General features: G+C 34.7%; 1 protein-coding gene across 1 annotated transcript in view; it reads left to right on the plus strand.

Annotated features, from left to right (window-relative positions):
• Positions 1 to 67: 67 nt before the first annotated feature.
• LOC134273731 (DNA-dependent protein kinase catalytic subunit-like) overlaps positions 68 to 24760 on the plus strand; it is a gene marked incomplete at both ends in the record, with an annotated part of 30535 nt that continues 5842 nt past the window's right edge. Inside the window, 43 exon segments of the mRNA XM_062755941.1 lie at positions 68 to 179; positions 375 to 487; positions 625 to 718; positions 939 to 1090; positions 1685 to 1777; positions 2164 to 2223; positions 2305 to 2400; positions 2494 to 2576; positions 3205 to 3292; positions 3389 to 3557; positions 3769 to 3923; positions 4536 to 4679; positions 4950 to 5062; positions 5231 to 5314; positions 5647 to 5722; positions 5825 to 5944; positions 6076 to 6195; positions 6322 to 6478; positions 6789 to 6901; positions 7025 to 7211; positions 7721 to 7926; positions 8094 to 8201; positions 8303 to 8398; positions 8687 to 8811; positions 8958 to 9052; positions 9166 to 9268; positions 9379 to 9503; positions 10289 to 10358; positions 10753 to 10928; positions 11193 to 11343; positions 11732 to 11807; positions 12023 to 12145; positions 12355 to 12449; positions 12629 to 12803; positions 12899 to 13006; positions 13359 to 13606; positions 13841 to 13970; positions 14066 to 14158; positions 14252 to 14316; positions 14461 to 14563; positions 15404 to 15531; positions 15637 to 15844; positions 16267 to 16448. Coding sequence (XP_062611925.1) covers positions 68 to 179; positions 375 to 487; positions 625 to 718; positions 939 to 1090; positions 1685 to 1777; positions 2164 to 2223; positions 2305 to 2400; positions 2494 to 2576; positions 3205 to 3292; positions 3389 to 3557; positions 3769 to 3923; positions 4536 to 4679; positions 4950 to 5062; positions 5231 to 5314; positions 5647 to 5722; positions 5825 to 5944; positions 6076 to 6195; positions 6322 to 6478; positions 6789 to 6901; positions 7025 to 7211; positions 7721 to 7926; positions 8094 to 8201; positions 8303 to 8398; positions 8687 to 8811; positions 8958 to 9052; positions 9166 to 9268; positions 9379 to 9503; positions 10289 to 10358; positions 10753 to 10928; positions 11193 to 11343; positions 11732 to 11807; positions 12023 to 12145; positions 12355 to 12449; positions 12629 to 12803; positions 12899 to 13006; positions 13359 to 13606; positions 13841 to 13970; positions 14066 to 14158; positions 14252 to 14316; positions 14461 to 14563; positions 15404 to 15531; positions 15637 to 15844; positions 16267 to 16448 — 5318 coding nt within the window.

Genomic DNA, 24760 nt, shown 5'->3' on the forward strand with positions numbered 1-24760 from the left:
ACTTGTTGCATATTTTCTTAAACCCTGGATGATGTATTTTAAATGGAATTTTATTATATTTTCCTAGGTTTTAGAATTGTCTGTTGGGTCTGCTAGTGCCCAGGATCTGGGCATTGATAAAATGGTTAACAAATTCTTCATGGAACTAACAAAGAGTGTATCCAAGCTACCAGCATCAGGTAAACATCAGTAAAAGCAACTTGTGTCTTGTGGAACCTTACTGAATATTTGACTTTACTGTATAATGTGAACACTTAGCAAACATCTATTTTGGGTGGAACCAAAACAACCCTTCCTATTCCCTCAAAAAGATCAGTTATATCATTTGATATTTTTTCTAAAAGAAAATTTAAAAATATTTTTGATGTTGACAGTGAAGGAGAGCATTTATGTGATTTTGGGACTTCTAGCTGAGATATACCCAGAACACATGACTGAGTATGCCAGTAAACTAACAGACATATATCTTAGAGCCCTTAAAGCAGAGGTTAGTAGCTGTTTCAGAAAAAAAAAGCTTTTAATGCATTCACAAAATTTCATGTAGATCTTAATAAAGATAATCTTTCTCTGACCATCTATGAGTTTGATATAGACAGTAACAAACTGTACTTTCTACATTCGTAGATGACTAGTAAAACAAAGAAGCCCGAGTTGGCAGTGATCAGTGGTTGTCTGGAGGGTCTGGCCAGCTGCCTTGTCAATTTCACAGTGGACGAAGGTGAGTAATATAACAAAACACTACATTTAGAATTAGGTTTTGCAGGATTAATTGTTTTATTTATAGTAAATTTAACTGTATTACATGCTGACAATTTCAAGAAAAAATGTTTATGTTGAAAAATAGGTTTAAATGTAGCAATTAACATATATGACAAGTCTGAACTCTGAAGTTTCATTTCTTCCTTGCTGATATATTACTTATTTTATTTTTATTTTAGACTCTTCAAATAGTTATGAAATATTCAAATATGCTCGAATGGCCATAGATCCTGATATAAACTATACTCGCTATGATGTCCCTAGAGCCGGACTTAAACTGTTCGAGAGACATTCTGCCCAGTTTAGATCCCATTTGGCAGAGGATTATCAGGTATAGTAAGAAAAAACTATTTATGGCATTCTAAATATCATTTTACTGGTATATATATACATATTTTCTTTAAAAAATTCTTGTAATAAAGAATAAAAAATGTACACATTCTTACTTTAGTGCTTTTCTGAATGTAATACTTTTTACATAGCTATCCTTAATGTACATATATACGCTGCCAGATGACATTTAGTGATCTACCCATTTATTCAGTCAAATGAATTTCCTTTTTGTGTAAACTGATAATTACACTTACCATCAAATTAAAAAAAAAAGATTTTATTTCGATGGCAAGAAAAACTGAAAGTAATGATTTAACGTTATACCATACACACATTGTGCCAACCGTGTTACTGACAGAATTTTTCTGTTGCCTTCAAGTTCACTTTTTTAGTACTCATAATTCATAAATAATCATGCACCAATGTAAATGAGATCTGTACAAAAAGCTTTTGGAAAAAAGTATGGAAAATCTAGGCATTTCAACAAAACAAGTACCTGTAAATAGACATATCAGTAAGGATCTGAAATGCCAGATATGTACTATTTTTCAGATAAAATATGCTAAACTCAAATTAAAGATATTACTTTCAGGGTATGTATAACAAACTAAAAAGCTGGAGTAAGCACAACAATAGAGATCTGCTTCATCTGGGGACTGCAGCCATGGAGGCCTTTTTAAATCAGGTACAGTATTTGAGCACGTTTTGAAACCATAGATGGTCCAAGGTAGAGGTACAGATAGACATATAATGAAAAGTTTGACAGCTCTTCTTTAAGATTTTGTATAAAAATGTATTTTGGTTACAGTAAATGAGCTTTTAGTCATATGCAAGAAATATCCAGGAATTTTGAATCCTTTTTATACTCGAGACTCTTTCTCACTGCAAACTTTTCATTACATTAAGCATTTATGTACAATTGTTCCTTGTTTGTGAAAATTAGGAATTGCTGATAGATTTTAAATAACATATTAGAAATAAAGGTTGATGCAAATAAAAGCTGATTTACAGTAATAAGTATTTAACAATAACATGGAACTAATATTCTTTTCTTCTGTAAAAAACTTTTAGATATCAGAAGTTCTAGTAACCAAAGCCAAAGAAGGAAAGAGGGAAGGGGCTGTGTTTAAGGTATTTGTAGCTCCCTAAATCTATATTCTGCTTTGTTCACATATATACTTCAATTGACTGATTTATTCATCTTTTTTCCAGTTTTTTGTGACAAAGTTTCGAGAAATTATGAATGACAGTTCCGCAAGTTCTAAAGAGCTGTCCTTAGCTATCAGAGGATATGGCTTGCTGGCAGCAGTGAGTAGATCCAAATTTCATGTATTTAAATTTAAAGATATCAGTGCTTTTATGAAATTTTATCTGTCATTATTATTCAACAATTGTTGACAGCCATGCAGAGAGTTCCTGGAGCAGACTGATGTCCAGTTTATGTTCAGTGAGATGATGACTAAGAGTGAACAACTGTATCTGAGGTATACCACATAAAAATACCTGGTACTATACACATTTAGAACCTAATTCGCTTTTTCCTCCAATCAGCAGCTGCTAAATTTTCTATTAAGTTGATCACTTAATTGTTAAGATTTTATGTCTATGCAGTAACTCCGCGGGCTGACTAATTAGCCAATGAAAAAGCGCGATAGGTTCTAAGTAAGTTAGATCATATTAAGTAAAATTTTAGTGGTTAAGGAGGGGACTCTGTCGCTTCGCTCCCTCCGCCCCTTCTTAACCACTAAAATTTTACTTAATATGATCTAACTATTACGTAATTTAGCCTTAGGTGCAATGAATCAAGAATTTTATAAGATTGGAATTTTTTATATACAAATGACACTTGCTTGATTCTTTAAGCAATTTAGTAGTACTTAAGATATTTCAATCCAAAATCGAACACCTAGCAGCTAGGTGAGCTGTCTCTTCAAGAGAGCTCGATATCCACCACTTAGCTGCAAGGTTAGCTTCTACAATCTTGAAATGCAACCCTGGTATACATGTACATGTTTCTTTGTCAAACTAGTATCAATATTCTTGTAACACTGCTTTTGAATGTACATAACATAACATTGCTTCTAGATTATGATTCTTTGATTTACTTATAAGCTCAGAGAAAGCAGATGTAGAGGATAAACTTTACAGCTTACCAAGCTACCTTGAGGCTTTGGCCAATATCATCAGAGAGCTAGACCATGTAAGACTTTGGAAATATACACATGTATTACAGTAATGTTGATGTCAGTAGAATTTAATGTGCCATTACTGGGTAATGTTTGTTCGTTTTTCTCAGGTACCAGAAACCTATGCCACATCCATTGAACGACTGATGATCATCCTGGCTGAAAATTTTCCCACAATTCATCAGAAGCAGCATTTCATGGCAGTGAAGTCCTTACTGTGGGTGCTGATAACACTTATGCCAAAAGGAGAAGTGTTTTCCCAAGTTCTGAGTGGATTTGGTAAGAAAAACATTTCTTCAGAACAAGAATTTAAACAGCTGTTCAGATACTAGGAAACATACTTTGATTTGTTTGTAGGCTACAGTCTAGCATACACTGAAATGAACTAAATTTATTGTTATTTCCACTATCATTAAAGAGTTCAATGTGTGATTTGACTTTTACAGTGTAACACATCCTGATATAAACCTCTTTGATTTGACTTTTACAGTGTACCAAATGCTGATCCGAACCTGCTCCCATCCACCAGTGATTGAAACAGAAGACATGACAGAGAACAATCAGTCAGAACAGATGGGAAACAAGGTGACCTACAAGGACTTCATTGAAATGTGGGACACTCTCTTCAACAGCCCCAGGATCAAGGTTAGAAAAGATTAAAAGATGAGGACAAATACATGTGTATGATGTGAAAGTATTCAAAGTTTGGTTTAGCATTGTATCAAGTTCAGATATTTTCAAATTGCACAAAAGGTGTTGAGGTAAATCACAATGTACTTATACATCATTGTACATTCTATTCTGAGTCCTGGTAAAATCATAAGTAAAATTGATGGAAAATCTAGATAATAAGCCAAAAAATACAAAAGTAAAGTACAGCAATTTGAAATACAGTAAAACTTTCATTTGAAAATACTGTGAAAAAAATCACTAATTTTTATGGGGGTTAATTTTTATTGCTGAAGAGGTATGAATAGACCCATAAATTCATGTCCACCACAAAATGTAAAATGTCATATACATACTGTACATATAACTACACAAAAATTCTTCAACCACGAAATCAAATCTACTGGAACCCATAGTTTTTCCTCAAACCATATAAATTTTACCCCTCAAAAATATTATTTTACAGTAGGTATAAGCACAAAATTTGAGGAATTATATGGGAATAATGTGACATGCATTACTGACAGATATTACCTTTGATTTTCTATTGGAATTGAATGTGACAGGCTTTGTAATATTTTATTACAGGAATTCAGTGTAGCTGATATCAGTGTAGAAATGAGACTGGCCCTCACAGAAGAGATCTACAACAAACTGATAGAATCCTTACTGAAGATGCTGGGCAAGCTAGACCTGACATCACAGTCCAGCACTGAAGTCGCACAACAACAGGTTCAGTGGTTCTTATGGGAATATATTTCTTTATTAAGTGTATAAAAATTCAAAATTTCTTTTACTTTAATTTGAAATATGTTCTTTTGCTTTATGCTTATGAGAATTTGTGCACAACAAATGGTACATGTGCATCAGTTCTTCAAAAAAAAAAAAACCCTAAACATACAATATATATTGTACAAATATGCAAATGTAAAAACAGTGTAAAGAATTTTCCTTACAATTGGTGGTTTAAACACTCTTTATACAGATTTGTTTCTGTTATAGGAAGGGACAAGTGCTGATGACCCAGAGGAAGTGTCCAGTGACCCACTTCATGGAATACAACCCAGCAAACCCAAAGACTTCCAGATCTTCATAAACCTTGTAGATTTTTGCAGGTCACATACAATTTCCATTTTCCTTATATGACTGTACAGCAACTTTTTTCCAATTAAATTTCATTGAATAATAAATGGTTGCATTGATAATTAAACAATAGACCAAAAATAAACACATTGTATGTTGCAATGCAAGAAATTCAGTAAAATGTTTTTGTTCTTTTACAGGGAGGTCCTTCCAGAGAAGCATTATGGGATGTTTGAGAAATGGCTGTTTCTGTTTTGCCACACCCTGATTCTTCAGTCTACGGAGTAAGGACTGGTTATCATTGTGTATCAGTAGACAAAATGTCAAACTCTGTAAAGACAGAGGGGAAACTAGAATGCATATCATGTTGGAGTAGGCTACATTTTTCAAGCTGCCACACTTGAAACTTTGTATGCACCATATTTAAAAACATTTAAAAACTTCAAATTGTGTAAAAATCAGCAGAAAAGGCATAAAAAGGAAGGGGAGTTGGTTCACTTTCACAAGAACTTTAGGGGCTCAATTTTATAAAGATAAAATGTATAAGTACTTACAAGTATAGATAGAAAAATCAAAATGTAATTATTGATAACTGTACTTAACTTTTACATTTCAGAAAGCCTTTGGTCAGTGGATACTATAAATTGTTGGCTGTCTGTATGAAGATTGCAAATAAACTGAATTACTTTCAGGTATGAAAAATATTGATAGGCATACAAATTATTACAAATTGTTTATTTTTACAGTCAATTAATTAATTGCTTCTATATGAATTTACCATTCTGCTTGTTCAGGGTATGGTCAGTCTTTCCCCTGTGAAGAAAGAAATAAAAATGGAGGTGGATTCTGATCAAAAGACAGACATCCATCAGAAGGCTACCTGTTTCCAGCTCATTCAGAAATTCACCAAGGAGGTTAGAAATGTCCCATTTTACTAGCTGAGATAAGACATGGAAATGTTTTAAGATTTTAGCTGGACTTTAGGTAAAAAGAAGTTTCGACATAGCATAAAATCGTTTTTTTCTTTTATTCCACTTGTATGTAGGTCCTTGTTAGAATGAAGCAGTACAAAGATGACCTGCTGGCTGCCTGTCTGACCTTTATCTTAACCCTACCCAAAGAAATTGTCTCAGAGCAAATGTCCAGTGTGGTACCAGCTATACAGGTATAAACAATAAAAATGGCATGACTTAGAAATGGAGAATATTGATCACTGCACTTGACTCTTGAAATCAGGTTGAAGTGGTTCTACATTATGTGTTATGTATGATGATTCTACGTCTTGTTTCAGTTGACATTGTCGATAGGTCTGGGTTATCTGCCCCTAGCTATGATTGCGTTAGATGCCCTGAACTACTGGTCAGACACCCTGCCCCCCTCTGTTATACAACAGTACTACCCTCAGATTTTGCCATGTCTGAACAGCTACCTCAAAACTGTGGATCAGGGTTAGTGACTTTATAAATCAGTTACAAGTTTATTTATATGATTTTATTGTAGGGAATATATATGGATCATTATTTGAAATTAAAAATAATATCTTGTCTAATCTTACACCAGAGGTAACTGTATATAGCCTGCTATGACTCTTACTGTATATAATTAAAAATTTGTAAAAATCTCAAATAAATTTGTCTTTTGAATGTTGTTTGTTATTTAATTCGGTTTCTCTATAAACCTCTTATTAAGGAATCTTAGGCACATTTGATCTCTTGCTGAACTATATCAATCACTACAGAATATAAATATCTTTGATAGGAGCTGATGATGTGAGTGTCAATACTATGGAAATGGGGAAAGGAAAAAGTGGGAAAGGTAGAAAGAAATTGTCTGTAAGAATCGTCAAAGGACCCAAGACTGAAACCAAACAGGTAATGGTAAAAGTCACTCTACACCATTACATAAATACTGTTGTAATCTCTTTTTAAAGATATCTATACTTTGGACCTCCTCTGTAATTTTGTGCAGTGTTGAGATTGAATGTTTCTTTGTAGGTTTTTCAGACTCAGTTGGCAGAAGTGAAACAGAGGGTGATGAATTACTTAGGGAGACTGGGGGGAGAGGTGAATCATGCCCTCCTGTCAGGGAGTGATGTTTGTGAGGAGGCCATCTCATGGGACACAGAACAGCATCTCAGATTTGATGTGCCGTTTATTGACATGAAGCCTCAGATATATTTTGGTGAGGACACATGATTGTTGATAAAAGATTGTGTCAGATTCATGGTTTATTCAGTGTAATTTGCATTCAAAATGCAGAAAGTTTGAATTTTTCTAAGCTAAAAAAATACTGTAGACGTACAGTACTTTTTTCTGCGGGGTCATAATTCTGCGGAATCACAATTTCTGTTTAATCCACGGGAGGAAAATTACGCGGATTTCTTAAACTGTCCCTATATGCCTTACATTAATATTAAGTACGCTTGGACAAATTTCCATGGAAAATTTGTGACCTCGTACATAGCGTAAAATAATACCACGCGGAAAAAAGTACTTCTTTAGTAATGTAAATTATTAGATATGCTTCTATGGAAATTCAAAAGGGCTCAGGGTCACGAAAATGTTTTGAGAGCTGTGTGTTGCAGTCTGATTATATGAATAGGGATTACTGAGCCTACAAACATTAAAATTGCAAGTGATTCTTAAACTGTGTAAAAAGTGCATATCATTAGTGCAATCTCTGTCTTTAAGATCCATTTCTGCCTCGTATTGTGGAGCTGGCCACTAAATCAGGAGACAGACAGACAAAGGTAGCGGCCTGTGAACTGCTTCACTCCCTTATACTGCTCAGTGTGGGGCGCAGCGCTACAACTCCGGGCAGGGAGCGATTCTCAATGGCCCCCATCTACAAAAAAATGTTTCCCAGCATCCTCCAGTTGGCTTGTGATGTAGATTTGGTCAGTATCCTGTAATGGTTTTGAAGGCATAAAATTATTCAGTTTCTTCTTTCTTTTTGTCAGATTTTTGTCAGATTTCAGTATACTAGTATTTTGTTTGATTACTTTTAACTTTAAGTATTGACTGGATGAGATGTTTCAAAAATGTACTTGTGTATTTTTTGCAGGTGACCAAACAGTTGTATGAGCCATTGCTGATGCAGCTAATCCACTGGTTTACAAAGAACAACAAAGCAGAGAGCGAGGAATCTATGGCATTACTGGATGCCATCTATGTAAGATGAATTAACTAATAAGAATTGATTTAATTAGAAATTCTACTTATCAAGATGATTACAACAGGAAGAACTATGAGTATTTTTTCTTTTAATTCTAGGATGGTATTATTCAGCCAAATGACACAGCTTTGAGGGATTTTTGTGCAGTCTGTCTGAGAGAGTTCCTGAAGTGGTCCATCAAACAATCTAAAAATGTAAGACCCACTGCAGCACTATGAATTAAGATTACAAGTAACTTGTGTAGCATACCAAAATTATCCAGTATATGGTAGTAGTCAGCATAATCCTTTGTTCATCAATCCACACCTATCTATGAGTAGATACATCTACCTTGAATGTGTTATTTGAAGATGAGATGTACATGTAAAGTTGATAGATGTAATTGCCAGACAAGCATGGATGGAGAGAAATTATTTTTATTTATGATTCATTATAGAAAAAAAATGAAAAAAAAGATTGAGTTTAAGATTTTTATTCTGTAGGTTGAAAAGAGTCCCATCAATGCTAAGTCCCTGCTGAAGAGGTTATACAGTTATGCACTTCATCCTGGAGCCTTCAAGAGATTGGGAGCAGCCCTGGCATTTAATAACATCTACACAGTGTTCAGGTTGGTTTGGAAGACAACAGAAAACAGTCCATGAATAAGACATATATTTATTATCATGTTCAGCATGAGTTAAATAGACAAGAGTGCAATAGGTGTTACACATTTTCATTGTGAATTTTCCCCCCTCAGTTTTATTCATTTTTCAGAGAGGACAATGCCATGGTGAACTTATACACTTTCCAAGTATTGGTACATTTTGTAGAGAGTTTGGCCATTGCTCATGAGGATGAATTATCATTGGGTTTGTAGCCTCTTTCTTTGAAAATATGTATTTGTGTTATACTGTTAACATGTTGTGAATTTACTGAAATTTCCCATGATAAGACAGTATTCAAGTCTTGCTATTTCCATCAGGCACACAGACACAGTGTAAGCTGGTCTTAGAACACATGGAGAGGATCATGAAAGTGAAAGCTGCTGTTCTAAGCAAGGAAGATAAAAACAGAACTGAGCCCAAGTAAGAATCATTCCTATTGTTCATATCCACTTTCTGAACCCTCAAGTATAATGTTCTGCACAAGGAGTATAGACTTTCTATGTCTTTTTTATGGTGTCTTTGTATTGTAGACAGTGGAGTGTCCGTAAGTTAGACATTGCCGTCCGCTGGCTGATGAGACAGTGCGGTCGCCCCCAGACAGAATGTAGACATGCCTGTATGAAGCTGGTTCATCAGTTAGCTCCCTGTATTACAGGTAAACATATCCATCTCATATACTGTAAAAAAAAATATGGATTCAGTGAACTGAACCACTTTGGACAGGGAAGAACATCATTTCATGATGTCAATAATCTGTTGCATATGTCACTTACATGTAATTGCACTAACTGCCCTGATACAGGGTTTTTGTAGTGCTAAACTACTTGTCTAACATGGTTCATACTGTACATCAATTTTTGATATAGTCAACTAAATCATGTAGTGAATTTTTAGATACATCTGTACATTTTCCATAGATAAATCCCTAAACAGCACCATTTGTTCATGAATTTTGGTTTTCATTATGAAAATAAATGCTTGAGTAACAGGTATATGTATGTTTGTGATCAATTACACTGATAACTTTTGAAATTAATTTCAGTCTACCCCGGTAAATGAGTGAACAAAATGGTTTTAACCCATTTCCAAAATTATGGGGCATGTGGATGTTTCTGAAATGTCTTTATTTTGTTTCTGTGAATTTGACTGTGTTTGTTTGTACATGACTCTTTTGTTTGTACAGAGTCTGTGGGGGTTGTTTTACGGGTATGTGGTAATGATTAAAATAGATATTTAAAATAAAGCTGTTTTTATCACCAAAGTTGTAAACATGATTTCCCCCCCCCCCCCCCCCAACATTTTATTTTATTATTTCCAATTTACTTACATGTAAATTACTATAAACAGGCATAATCTTGGAATTGGAATTGAATTATTCAACAAAAAAGATTAAGATTTTACTTGCAAATGCATCCATTAAACCACATCTTATATTTTCAGGTATCAAGTCAACCAAAGACTATTTCCAGACATTTTATAAGAGTGAAAAGGCAGCTTATTTTATAATAAGGTAAGAGTAAATAGGTATATTTTATTGTAATTTTTCAATTCATTTTGAGGATGAAAAGGGTAAACTATTTCCACACAGAGACTATATTTTTCATATACATGTACTGTGAAATCACAAATTTTTGTGGAGGTTTAATTTTCGGTGTTTTCAAGGTATGAAGAGACCCACGATTTCATTTCCACCATGAAATGTAAAATGTTACACACATACCTTCTTAACAGTTCCTTATCCATGAAATCAAATCCCCACGAACCAAGAGTTCTTCCTCAAACCATGAAATTTTGACCCCACAAAAATATGTGATTTTACAGTAATAACTGTATACCCATGTGAGAGGAACACTTACAGATGTCTCCTATATTTAATGAACTTTAATATGGTAAACTATTTATAGATTTGAGGGTAAGCAGCAGAAGTACGGCTTGTTGTCCTGTCCTGAGATGACCGCTATTGATTCCTCATTCTCCATACAGAATGCCGTGTCCTGGTTTGACCATTATTTGGCCGCTCTAGACTGCTACATCTGGACATTTGGAGAACAGCTGCTCACCCCTGATGATATTTTCCAAGGTAAAGTGATCCTTGCATTTGATTTTGCTTTCAGCTTGTTAAAAGTACTCTACAAATTCTTTTGGTGCACTGTTGTAGCTTGTATCAAGTACACGATTCCTGCGATTGCTGACTTAAAAGATGAGATGTGTATACATAAAACAAGGAAACCATTATTTTCATATGCTAAAATTTTTTACACCCTGTACACAAATATTGTAGAAAATGGCTCATTTTAAAGACAGTTTTTAAGATCCATTTTAGTATATTATGTGATGTTTTAAGGTGATGGACAGAAACAGAGCAGGCTGTTCCAGGCCATGCAGCACTTCTTGGGTAAGGTTGTGATGAAGGACGTAGAGGAAGTAGCTGGGATGTTTCCACACGAACCACTGACTGATGTCTACACTCCTAAAGAAAAGGATGAATACAACAGGTAATGGAAATGCAGGATTTTTTATTGTACAGTAAATTATCTATTATTGGCAACATTTTTGATTGGTCTGTTTGAAATTGATCTGCCAGTACTTATTTTACAACCAAGAAAAAAACGGAACATTAAAACAAAAAAATTGAAAAGTATTTTGCAGTGAGTAATATTTGTAAGCTAAAGAAGGTCTCAAAACTCACAAGTACTTCTAGTATGAGAATAAAAGTTGATATACATTTTTTTTGCTATAGACACGACACATTTTATTTTTCAGCAAAGAAAATTAAAGGAAATCTTTTATTGACTAGTGTAAAAAGATAATTGTTTCATTGTAGGTGGTACTTTTTCTCCCAAATATACCATACACTGTACTTTGCTTTTCTATTCTGTTTAGGACTAAATGTACAGCCGTGGTGAGGACACTGGATTTCTTCTGTATCTTAGTGGCCAGAAGTCCTTCCATAAAGAAGGTAACCTAAATGTTACTCTGTATTAATGAGTTGTCAGTGTATACAAGTTGTAAAAAAAAACTGTTGATTTTTTGCCCAAAACAGATATTTCCTATCTTCTTTACTAATTACATACTGTTTATTTATAAATCCTTGATGAGATAGTTTTTTGTCTTTAGAGTACACTGTAGTTCAGCTGGGATTATTCATGATTAATAATGGATTCTTTCCTTCAGTTGCTGCCCCCTGGAGTACTGGGTGAGGACCTGTGGTACCTGATCTGTATGTGTGTTGTCCATCCTTCAGTGGTGGGGTTCAACCTAGGGGATGTGGAGATCATCAAAAATCTACCTACAGAGGTCAGTTTATATTTTCAAAGGATAAAGGACATACATGTACAGTCAAGCCCTAGTATTTCAAACTTGATGGGACTAAGTATAAAATTTGAGATGTCATAGTATTCAAGCTATCATTGTTCGAGTAATTGAAGTTTGACTGTATGTAAAGCATTTTCTCAAATGATACACAGGTGTATTGACTAAGGACGGTATTGCTTGAATTATTGTAGATGGAAAACTTGCTAAAAGTATTCAGTGCAAAGCTGCCAGGAGACATCTTGACAGAGATGTGCAAACAGATTGGATCCCTGCTGCAAGGAGACAGGTTAAGCAGGATCTACTTATATATCCCATAATGCAATGTCAACATGAATATTATTCATTTTCTTTTAAATGATGTTTTCTTAGAAATACATTAAAACAGTAGCGTTCCAGTCCCATCAGAGGCTTCTATATTACAAATAATGACCTACAATTTAAAGATGTTTTGGTCTGATTCCACAGAGACTTGTTAGGCTTGCTGAGTAGATCTCTGGATGATCCCTCTACAGATCATGTGTTCCTACAACAGTTAGTGTCAGGCTACCAGCTTCTACACACTGTGGGATTGCTGAGTAAAATCCTCAAAGGGACATCACTACCAAATCTGGCCAACTCTCTATTTGATTTTGTCCACAAGGTAAGAAAGATAGTTTTTGTACATAGCAGTATTTTATGTGAATGATATTCAAATATTGTAATATTCAAAGTGAGAGTTTTGTTTGTTCTTTGCAGAGTTTGATTTGTGTGGAGGGAGGAACCAAACAATCAGTGACCCTGTCCCCCACAGCACATGTCACGGCCACCAGGTTACTGGAGCTCTCCTTCTGTCTGGGGGTGCAGGTAAGGAATCAAAGTACTGAATAGCCTCAGTCTTCTCTAGACACACTGTAGCAAACAGACTATTGGAGAGGGGCGAGAGTGCATGTAGCCATGGAAGTTCATCACACTAATATGTCATTTCCATGTTTTTAAATGTATTTACTACCTTCAATAGTCTGCATGTCTTGGAAATATGTAAGTACAGGTACTTGTACTTAATAGAGACATAATATTATTGTATGCTGGTTTCCAGCTGCAGTACATTAGGTAAGGTGCAATGCTTCAACTTGCTGTGCAGATATTATTGCATGAATTAAAATCGTGTAGAAAGTAAGATTTTTAAGTATGCCTCTTTTTATTGCCTTCTTTACAGATTAAGAAGGTTATTTCTGGGATCCTCGACCAGTCCATGGTAGAGGGGACAGCTAAGGGTTTCTCTCAGAGTCACGGAGAGCTCCTGTTTACAGCTTTCAAATCTACGATGTCAGTACATTTGGCCAAAGTTATGAGTGAGACAGTTCCTGTTCTTTGTGAGCATGCTCAGAAGCAGAGTTACCGAGTGATGAGTATCATGGTTACCGTTGTTGACACTGTATCCAAGGACAAAAACCTCAGAAAACAGTAAATATTATGAGCAGTTTTCTTTTAATAGTAAATTCTCAGTGTTTGTCCACTGCTTTGTATTGTATTCAATTTTTCATGCACATTATATTAATTGTATTTTTAGATCAATAAGAAAATTACCTCTGATGATCTTTCTTTATGGATATTTTAAGAAATGGAATACTTAAATGGTTAAGCGGTTAAAAAGGTATCAGTAAGACTTAAAATAAATTTCTTAATTATTTTCCTTAGGATTGGTCCAAATGTCGTTACATCTGTGGTCAAGCATTGGAAATCTATCTCTGTCTGGTGCTTAGCAACCACCGATTTACACAGTATGGCCATGTTACTACTCACCAAACTGGTGCTCCTGGACAGCAAGGTACTTTGTTTTGCATGAAAAGTAGTCCCCTTTTTGATAGGACCATCTTAATATGTAGGTGATGTTACTGATTTGAAGCACTTGTTTGATTGTAGGTGGTAACTGACACCGGTAGTAAACACTTTGAAGAAGTATTTGACACCTATCTCAAGATGTTAACAGAAACCAAAACAACTTTATCTGTTAAGGTAGGAGCCCTCTTGTCATAAACAGGATAAAAGTTCACGTATGTCTCTATGGAATGATTTTTTACACCTGTTTCCACACTTTCTGATTTTCAGTGCAGAATGCTAGAACTTTTGCCATTTTTTGCCATACTACAAGAACCACACTTGAAAAAACTGAAGTAAGTGTTGACTTTGCATGTTAACAGAAATTATTTACATAAATTTTACTAAATGGCCATGTTTTTCTTTTAGAATTTATCATAAGTGTAGATATCTATGTTATGCAGTAGATAATAAAATTGATGATCAAAGATTCTTTACAGGCAAAGCTTGAACAGACTTGTGGCAGACCATTTTCCAGTGAAGAGCACCGATCTCCCAGAATCCAGTCCTCAGTTCAAAGACTACATTGCTGCAGTAGACAGGGTAGGATTATTATAGACAAAACAAAACTAAGGCTGTCTCATAACAACACTGACATTTTTCATAATTTTTTTCATAAAAACAAGAAGGAGTCAAAGTTACTTGCAAACATTTTAATAAATTGATTGCCTCAACTACCCTTTGATCAGAAAAAGACAAGAATTTACATGGTGCATAAATATGTATTGATTGAAAATTTGGTATTCCTGCATTAAATAGATACACAGGACTGCAGAAATTAGAGTCAATATGTTTAAACTATCTTGAAATTAAAATTAATAAATTGGACTAATTAGAGAGGTTGAGATTTCAAACGTGTACCTGTACTGGTACGTCTAGTAGGGGTATAACCTAAATTCTGTGTGTATTACGTCATCAATTTTAGTGACATCAAGATTGCTACATGTTCTTAGATCTTGTAGAATGACATCTACATGTAATTGAAAACTTGTAGTTTTATTCATGAAAATTAGTCAATTTATGTGTGAAATTGTAGTCGTTAACTATTATTTAGGATGTCTAGTTTCACAAGCACTTATTTTCATCATGTTTTGCTTACTAATTCAAATCAAACTGACGTCACAAAACTTTAAAGAAACTTTTTGTAGAAACAAAAGACAGCGATCGCGGTGTGCACGTACTGTTACATGTCATTAAAATCTCAGCAGACAAATTATAAAAACGTGTACGTCAAAGTATAGGCACACATACATGTACATGTTTAAGATCTCAACCGCTCTGTTAACTTGATATATGCTACTTGTATGAGTTCTACATTCATTCCAGTTTTTAAGAAGTGATTTATCACCAATGTTATTAATCATCTTAATTAACCCTCTTTAGTTGCTGACCAGTCTGGAGTTGTCAGGGAGTGAGATGTTGTTGGAACTCCTGATCAGCATCTTCTGTAGAGAAACCAAACATGTGCACGAGACAAGGATACAGGAATCCATCAACAGGTTCACAAAAAGGTAGGACCAGAAAACAGGCGAAATTTTTAAAAAATGTTTGACTTTACTTATAAATTTTCCTCTCATCCCATCAAAATTTTTCATTTTGACAATGGGACATTTCAGGTTACCAGCAGCCAAGCAGAAGTCTGCCGTGGACGTGGCCTATAATATTTTTTGTCAGGAGAAGCGGTACCCTGCAGAAGTTAGGAGGATCACTATAGAGAAGGTGGCCCTCCCGCTACTGAGACTGGTCCACAAGTCCGCCCTGATCGAGTTCTTCACTGACCACATGAATGACCTCAGAGCAGCAGTAGAAGCTAAACTTTCCAAGGTCAGTTAATGTGAAGGTCATCAATAAATAGAAATTTTTGAAGTCTTCTTTTTGTTATGTGGATATCTTTTCCTATATGGTACAGGTCATGGCTTGTATACATATGATATACAAAAAATTAAGAAGAGAATAAATACATGTACATGTGTATTAAGTTCTTTGAAGAAAATGAATGAAATTTAGTTTTGGGGAATCATTTAAATCATTGAAAGAGGCTAAACATGGGAATGATGTGTATATAATTGTTTTATGTCCCACAGGGACTATGCAAAAATATTCAGTACATTGTATCTGCATAAAGTCTTATGATTGTGTTGAAATTATAAATTTACATCTAAGATGACAGTGGAAAATTTTTCGTGTCCATGTGGATAAAGAAATCTATCCTATGCTTCCTAGATCAGACCTCTCTGTTATTACAGGGCCCTGGGCCGGAGAACCAGTTAACATCCAAACTCTGCAGTTTTCAGCTGCTGGAATTAATGTACGGTCGACTGAGTAAGGAGGAGGTGTTTGGTAAAAGCTCAGCTTTAAACAAGAAATTCTGTGATGTGAGGTGTGAATCGGTGGATACAGGCAAAGAAATGACTCAAATCATAATGAAGTAAGTACTGTAAATCACTTTTTATTTGTGAGAACTTTATTTTCGCATAATTACGCAAGGCAGGGTGCTCGCGAAAATATGATTCTCGCGTAGAATAGTATTCCTATGGATTATGTAAAGCAATCACTACAATTCGTGAAAATTTTGTCTTGCTCATAAAGTGGCAATGACTATCTCGCCTAAATAAGGTGTCGTGAAAATTTAGTGATCTACAATAATTATACCCCATGCAACAAGTCTGTCAGTTCTGTTTTTGTCAGCACAACTCATCTGCAACTGCTGCACAGAATTTCATCAAACTTTGCAGATATATAGGACATATTGTGTAGATATGCATATTTGCCAGGAAAATCTTATTCCTTTATTTTCTTAGAATTTTGGCAATTTTCAACTTGCCATATCTTGAATATAGTGGATCTTGAATTTTGATCATGATTTTACCTAATTATCATCAATATGAAACAGAACGGGTCTTGACTACCAAGGATTCACATGAATGAAATTCTTAACCTCCCAAATGTCAAATTAATACTTTAGAGAAATTGGCTATAAGTTTATTATTAGGCTATCTAAATTTAATTCTCTGATTCTCAGGCCAATTTTCTCCAAAACAGATGTGGGAGAGAGGCATTTTATTTACAGTCAAACCTGTATTAAGAGACCTTCCAACGGAGAAAGGAAAAAAGGTCACATATGACAGGTGGTCTCTTAATACAGGTTGCTTATTTTTCGCAGTGTTCAAAATATACAATGCTGAAAATATCACACGTGTATGTTGAATGTATTTTATAGCTCCTTATGTTTATTTCCACTTTTTAATAGGTACAGCTGTACTGCTCAACTCTAAAATGCTTTTACAATTGTCCTGATAAGAAATAAAAATTTCTTGATCCACATGTGATTCTTTTGAATATTTGGAAATATTGTGAACATCTGAAAATATTAATATTTTTTCATACAGTATAAAAAGGCTGCAAAGTTTTTTTCCCCTACTAATAGTTTTTTTTTTACATGATAGCCTATAAATAACTTCGACCGAATTCGAAAGTAGGAATCGGAAATTATGTAGTCGTTAAATTCAGGTAAAATTGCTTGAAATTACTAAAAATGGTCAGGAAAATCACGGTCGTTGGTCGCGTTAGACAGGTGGTCGTTTAATACAGGTAAAATATATAGGAAAAAGCATTGGGGGAATTTTTATGGTCACATGTGACAGTGAGTCGCTTAATACAGTGGGTCGCTATGGCAGTTTTGAGTGTATCATTTTATTGGCAAAAAAGTAGATGAGGGGGGTATTTTTTTAATTTCAATTTTCGAATATTCTTTGAAACAAAAATAATTTTTATTATTCACAGATTATACTTTCCATGTCTGATCAAAAGGTTTGCTTTATCCATTGCTTATCAACGTGTGAATATCGTAGGCAATGTCTTCGAATGTATTTTCAAACAAAGTAGCCAAAATCTCTTTGCAAATGGCTACCGGAAGTGATGTTTGAGTACTAAACTACGAAAAAACTAGGGCTAATTGTAACGGGGACCGTTACAGATGTTCCCCAAACGCTCCCCATGTCCCTTCTCGTGCCCTAGCTTTTCCTGTAAGACCTTTTATAAATATACTAAGTATTTAAGGATTTCATTTAAAGATATTAAAGTTACAATGATATCAACTATATATCGTTTAACGTTTTGCATGGGCGCACAAGTACATGTACATGCATATGCAAGATGATCATGGCATGTTGGTTAAGCGATTAACACATCTTTCTATCCCGCGAATAATAGAAAAAATACAGATATAAAGTTACCACATTTCAAGTATATATCATTCTTTGAAATACCTATTCACATTTAAATTCTATACTGAATTTAACCTCGGGCTCCAAGTTGGTTTTATTCCGACGACTAGGCAGTGTTAAAGTCGACTAACGATATCACGCCGATGGCTAACCAATCAAAATAAACTTAGTCAATTGTAGTTCCATACATAGAAAAGGGATTTTCCTTTAATCTGTTCAGATTTTTTAAAATATATTTCCTCTCTGGTCATTTTGACAACTCTGGTACCTGTGCCTAGTACATTTTATATACTATGTAAATAAATATATACATGCAAAGGTTTTTGACCGGAACTATTATTTTTTTCCAATGCATAGGAGGCTACTTTCTGGGATTTACAAGAGATATCTAAAAAGACATTCGTCTCAGCTAATATGACCAATATTCTTTAACACCTTCTCCTTCTTATTAATATATTTTTCATGAATGCAAATACCTGATATTTTTTTTTACGAAGGAGCGTACATGTATATTGATTTTGTATTTCTGGGGATTGCGTAATTCTAAAAAAAAAAATCAATTAAATTTCAAAGGTTAAATAAACAAAGGATGCTTGGTATCAAAATTTCATTTCAAATCAGTAGATTTGAATGCTATTAACGACATCCGAATAAATACATGTAATCATAAAAGGCTTATATACCAACTTTGTTCATCTGTACTTTAATTTCAAACACGACAGGATTTGTAATTGATTATATTAATAATCTCTATATACTTTGGAAACTCACATCAAATATTTTAATACTCTTTTCTCGAGCTCTTTTCTGCAGTTTCCTTGAAATGTTATGCGGGTCCGAGGTGTAATTTGAGCTTTACAGCGATTCTCTACTTTGTGTGTGAGGGGGGGGGGGGGGTATTTTTTCTTTCTACCCTTGGGTTAAGATCAAAGGGTAAGGTCGATTTCAAGTTCATAGGTCAAGGTCATTTTGGTAAATAGCTAATATCAACATTTTATTCAGGTTACTAGTGACCTTGACCTAAGTTTCAAGGTCAAGGGTAAAACGATCTGCTTCAGTATGTTACATATCTTTGCATTTAGAAGTTCTTAATTCTGCATGAACATCAAAAGACTTAAGTATACTGTCGTTTAACACATTGTGTGTGCGCGCATGTGCATGACGTCCTTGCATTTACTTTTGATGGTAGAATAATGTAGGCATTCATTATATCTATTCATATTAGAAATTTCACCCTGTATTATTGAGAACTAAGAAAGTTTTAGGCATTTAAACTTTTAGCCAATCAGATTGCAGCACACGTGCATGTGTGTGCATTCATGATTATTCTTATATACCATGCTGAAGGTCTTCATAATGTATGACTATGTTAAAAATTTCAAAGGATTTTGTCAGAAAACAAAAAAGATATAAAGACTTTAGTTTCAGCCAATCGAAACAAAGCGCACGTGCATGCGCGCGAGATCTTGCTATTCTGACCATGTCATCATGTCTATACTACTAATATATCCTTATATTATGAGTTTCAAAGCATTTCATCAAAAATTTAAAAGGTTACGGCTATATCTATTATATTGGTCATTTCACGCGTTACACGTGTGCGCACATGCACGCACGTGCGCGCAAAATGACCTTCGTTCCGCACATCTACATAACATACCTAGTGACCCTAAAAAGGTTTCACCTAGATCGGATGAGTAGTCTACGAGAACACTCGCGGACAAAAAAAGTACCGGAGAAGAAAATTCAGAAAAAAGTAAAAACAATATGTTCCCAAACTTCGTTTGGGGAACATAATAATAAGAAACAGAGTAAAAACAATATGTTCCCAAACTCCGTTTGGGGAACATAATAAGAAACAGAGTAAAAACAATATGTTCCCAAACTTCGTTTGGGGAACATAATAAGGCAGCAAAATTCAAATTCTCATTTCTCTACTAAGATTTTTACATCGGGCTCGGAGTTGGTTTTCTTCAGAAAGACAGGACTGGGTTCAAGGCGACTAGGGGTACCACACCGGTAATTGACCAATCAAAATGAACTTAGTCAATTGTAGGTCCATACATTAAGCCGATTTTCTTTTCTTTTGAGAGTTTTTTTAATTTCCTTCCAGGCCAGTTTGACAACTCTGGTACCTGTGCCTAGGAAATTTTATCTACTCTATAAATAAATAAAGTTTTTTGACAGGAACTATTTCTCCAGGGCATAGGAGGCTACTTCCTGGGGTGCTTTTGTGATGTTTATAAAGACATGGAAAACACGTGGATTTGAGGGTAGCCCTGTTTGCATATGCAAATAAATCAGAAAATGTCGTGTACGTGCCCTGGTTTTTTGGTGTCAGCTAATGTGACAGGTATTGTTTAACACCCCCTTATCAATATTTTTTCATGAATTCAAACACGTGAGGTTTTACTGGAAAGAAACGTGTATTGCTTTTTAATATACCGAAACTCGCTATTTCTGGGGATTGTGTAATTCTAAAAAAAATTCAGATAAATTTCAATGGTGAAATAAAAGAAGAATGCTTGGTATTAAAATATTAATTCATATCAGTAGAATTGAATGCTATTAACGACATCTGGAGAAATAGGCTTTAAAAGGTTTATATCATATCTTTGTTCGTCTGCACTTAAATTTCAAACACGACAGAATTTGTAATTTTTGCCGTAAAAATTCATAATTTCTATATACTTTAGAGACTTACCTTAAAACTTTCAGGAAACTTTCTATGAAGTCTTTTCTGCACCTTAAGTGAAATTTTATGTCGATCCCAGGTGTTGATCGAGTTTCAGAGAAATTTTCTACGTTGTTATTTTTTTTTTTTTTTTAAGGAGAAGGGGGGGGGTTGACTTTTTTATTCTAAGCATTTGTTAAAGTGAGTTTGTAAATACATCTACGAACTTGAGCTGGATTGTGACCTTTGGGTCAAGGGGTCAAAGGTCAAGGTCAAAGGTCAAGGTCATCAAAGCATTTCATAAAGAAATATAAAAGTAACGGCCATATCAAGTATACAAGTCATTTGATCATTGCACGCGCGCGAAGGTGCAATGCATGAAAGCTATATCATCGTGACTACACTTTTAATGTGTTTCTATTCTTTGAATTTTGAAACGTTTCATAAAAAAAATTACGACTATATCAAGTAAATCGGGCATTTAATGCATTGCGCGCGCACAGGTGCATGCAAGTCCTTGCATTCAAGTTTGATAGTAGCATAATGTAAGAATCCGTCATATCTATTCATATTCTAAATTTCATCCTGTTTTGTTGAGAATCAAAAAAGTTATAGGAATTTAAAGTTTAAGCCAATCAGATCGCAGCACACGTGCATGGGCGTGGTTTCTTGAAAACTTTTATATATCATAGTTTAGGACGTATTAAGGTATGATTATGTTTTAAAATTCAAAGTATTTTGTCAAAAAACAAGTAAGATATTGAGATTTTTGTTTCAGCTAATCAGAGCAAAGCGCACGTGCATGCGCGTGCATGCATGTGCATGATGACCGTAACTTCTTATAGGAGTCTATTGTGTCTGTCTATGTTCTAAATCTTATCGTGGTTGGTTGAAAAACAAGGGAGTTACAGCCATTTGAAGTTTAAGCCAATCAGATTGCAGCGCACGTGCATGCGCATGCTTTCATGACAAATGTTATACATCATGTTGTAGGACATCTTAAAGTATGCTTATATTTTAAATTTCATACCATTTCGTCAAAAAACGGAAAAGATATTGAGATTTTTGTTTCAGCCAATCAGAGCGAAGCGCACGTAAATGCGCGTGAGTTCTTGCTAATTTGACAGTGTCACATTATCTACACTATTAATATATCCTTATATAATGAGTTTCAAAGCATTTCATCGGAAAATGTTAAAGTTATGGCTATATTAAATATATTAGTCATTTCAGTCATTTCACGTGCCCGCACGTGCAGGCGTATGCGCGCAAAATGACCTTCGTTCCGCACACCTACACTACACACCTATTAACCCTAAAAAGGTTTTAGCTCAGTTGGGTGAACAGTTTCTAAGAACACTTGCGGACAAAAAAAGTCCGGAGAAGAAATAAGAAGAAAAAAGAATAATAATAACTAGTGCTAATTGTAACGGGGACCGTTACAGATGTTCCCCAAACGCTCCCCAACTCCCTTTTGGTGCCATATTCCCTGTTATCTCTATTAAATAAGAAATACTTTATGGAATTTAGACTTAATCCAGGTCTTCCAAGAAAAATACAAAATATATTAAAAAAAAAAAATAGGCATTGCACGCGTGTTCATGTGCGTAACGACCATATCATCTTGTCTACACTATCTAAAATTTTAATAATATCAAAGCATTTAATCCAAAAGTATTAAAAAATGCACTCATTCGAGTGTATTTTTTATTTTACTCATTTCAAGTGTACGCATGTGCAAGCACGTGCATAATGACTACACCTTCTTGTAGGAGTCCCTTATATTTATCCAAGTTCTAAATCCCATCCTGTTTGGTTGAAAAACAAGAGAGTTATAGCCATTTGAAGTTTCAGCCAATCAAATTGCAGCACACGTGCATGCGCGTGATTTCATGAATTTTTTCTTTATCATATTTTAGGATATTGTAATGCATGACTATGTTTTAAATTTCAAAGCATTTCGTCAAAAAACAAAGGAGATATAGCTATTTAAAGTTTTAGCCAATCAGATTACAGCACGCGCGCATGCGCATGCTTTTATTAAAATTTTAATATATCATGCTGTAGATCTTCATAATGTAGGACCATGTTCAAAATTTCAAAAGATTATGACAAGAAACAAGAAAGATATTGAGACTTTAGTTTCAGCCAATCAGAGTGAAGTGCACGTGCATGCGCGTGAGATCTTGCTATTTTGACCATGCCATCTTGTCTATACTACTAATGTATCCTTATATTATGAGTTTCAAAGCATTTTATCAAAAAATAGAAAAGTTCCGACTATATCTATTATATTGGTTATTTCAAGTGTTGCACGTGCGCGCTCTTGCAAGCACGTGCGCGCAAAATGACCTTGATTCCGCAAATCTGCATAACATGTCTACTTACCCTAAAAAGGTTTTACCTACCTCGGACGAACAGTTTACAAGATCATTCCCGGACAAAAAAGTACCCAGGAAGAAGAAGAAGAAAAATAATAATAACTAGATGTGAAACTCGTTGCGAGCAACGAGAGGTCTTCCGTCCCTTTCTTGAAAGAAAACTCAAAATCGAGCTAAAAAAGTAAAAAAAAGATTTGCCCACAAGAGGGATTGAACACATTAGTCGCCAGCATGAAATTCCAACACACTAAATATTACGCTATCGGGACCTCTACTCTAAATCTACTTGTATATATCAACAAAACAGTGCTTCTCTCTTAAAAAGAAAGGCGGGTCACTATTCAAAATATAGCGCCAAACGCCACGAGTTAAAAAAAGAACGTTCTTATAGCGTAACATTCGAGGTTTAGAAAGTATATTTAACACATTTTACAAATTCCATATTGTTTTATATATGCATGTGACATTAAAGCGGTGAAACGGTTATGAACTTTTTTCAATTTCCTGTTTATCCCCAAAGTGAACTATCCTGATTAGTTAATCAAAATAGGTTGAAACGTTTCGCCGGAAAATCTGGCTCGCCCTACGACGGTCAAGGAATCAGATAGCATTTATGCTCAATAACTTGAATCAGGTCTTTGAGACAAGAATGCTTGAATAAACTCCATGAAGCGATCTTTAAAAAAAAACGTTTTCTTATTTTTGTCTTATTCATTAGTTTAATATGACACAAGTGTGCATAGGAAAACAGTGGTTAAGATTTATACTTACAATATTCATTGATATTCTTTTTTGAGACAGTATAACTTATAAGTACGATTTAAGATCTGTTTTTCCGTGGTGCACAAAAGATATTATGTATCGAATTTCATCTGCGCATTTAGTCTTTTCTTTTTTTATTTTGAAAACCAGCCAAAACCAATTATAGAAGACGTTAGCTTGACACAGAACTGCAACGTAACTACGACGTGACAATCCAAGTATTCCTTTACATTTCATTTATCCTTTTGTTACTTTCATTCAAGCAAACGCTCGGCTGCCTCCGAAAACCCCTATTGCGAAATGTCGACGTTGACTGAGACAGCCGCCATTTTGGACCCGCTTCAGATTTTTGAATGCTAATATCTAGAGTTTAGATTTATCAACATTCAAACAAATTATATAGTAAGCATTATAGGGAGGGTTTCTATTTATATACCAAAAATAAATGAGAAATATTGAAAAACAAAAAAGTTAGAAAATACAATTTTTTTAAATTCGCATGCCGTAACGACCGGAAGAACTGACGACGCACAAAAAGGTGATTCTGCAAACCACAAAGTCACGAACTATCGTCTCCAAAAAGTCTCCAGGTCATATCTTCAGCCATTTACGATAAAAAGGGGCGACAAAATTGCATTTTTAAATCAGGAAATTGCCCATAACTTGGCACCAGAAGCGAATTTCCAAATTTCCTTAA

This window comes from Saccostrea cucullata, unplaced genomic scaffold (genome assembly GCF_032062105.1).
Source record: "Saccostrea cucullata isolate Sc308-1 unplaced genomic scaffold, CSIRO_AGI_Scuc_v1 ctg7300, whole genome shotgun sequence".
In the NCBI taxonomy this organism is placed as follows: Eukaryota; Metazoa; Mollusca; class Bivalvia; order Ostreida; family Ostreidae; genus Saccostrea; species Saccostrea cuccullata.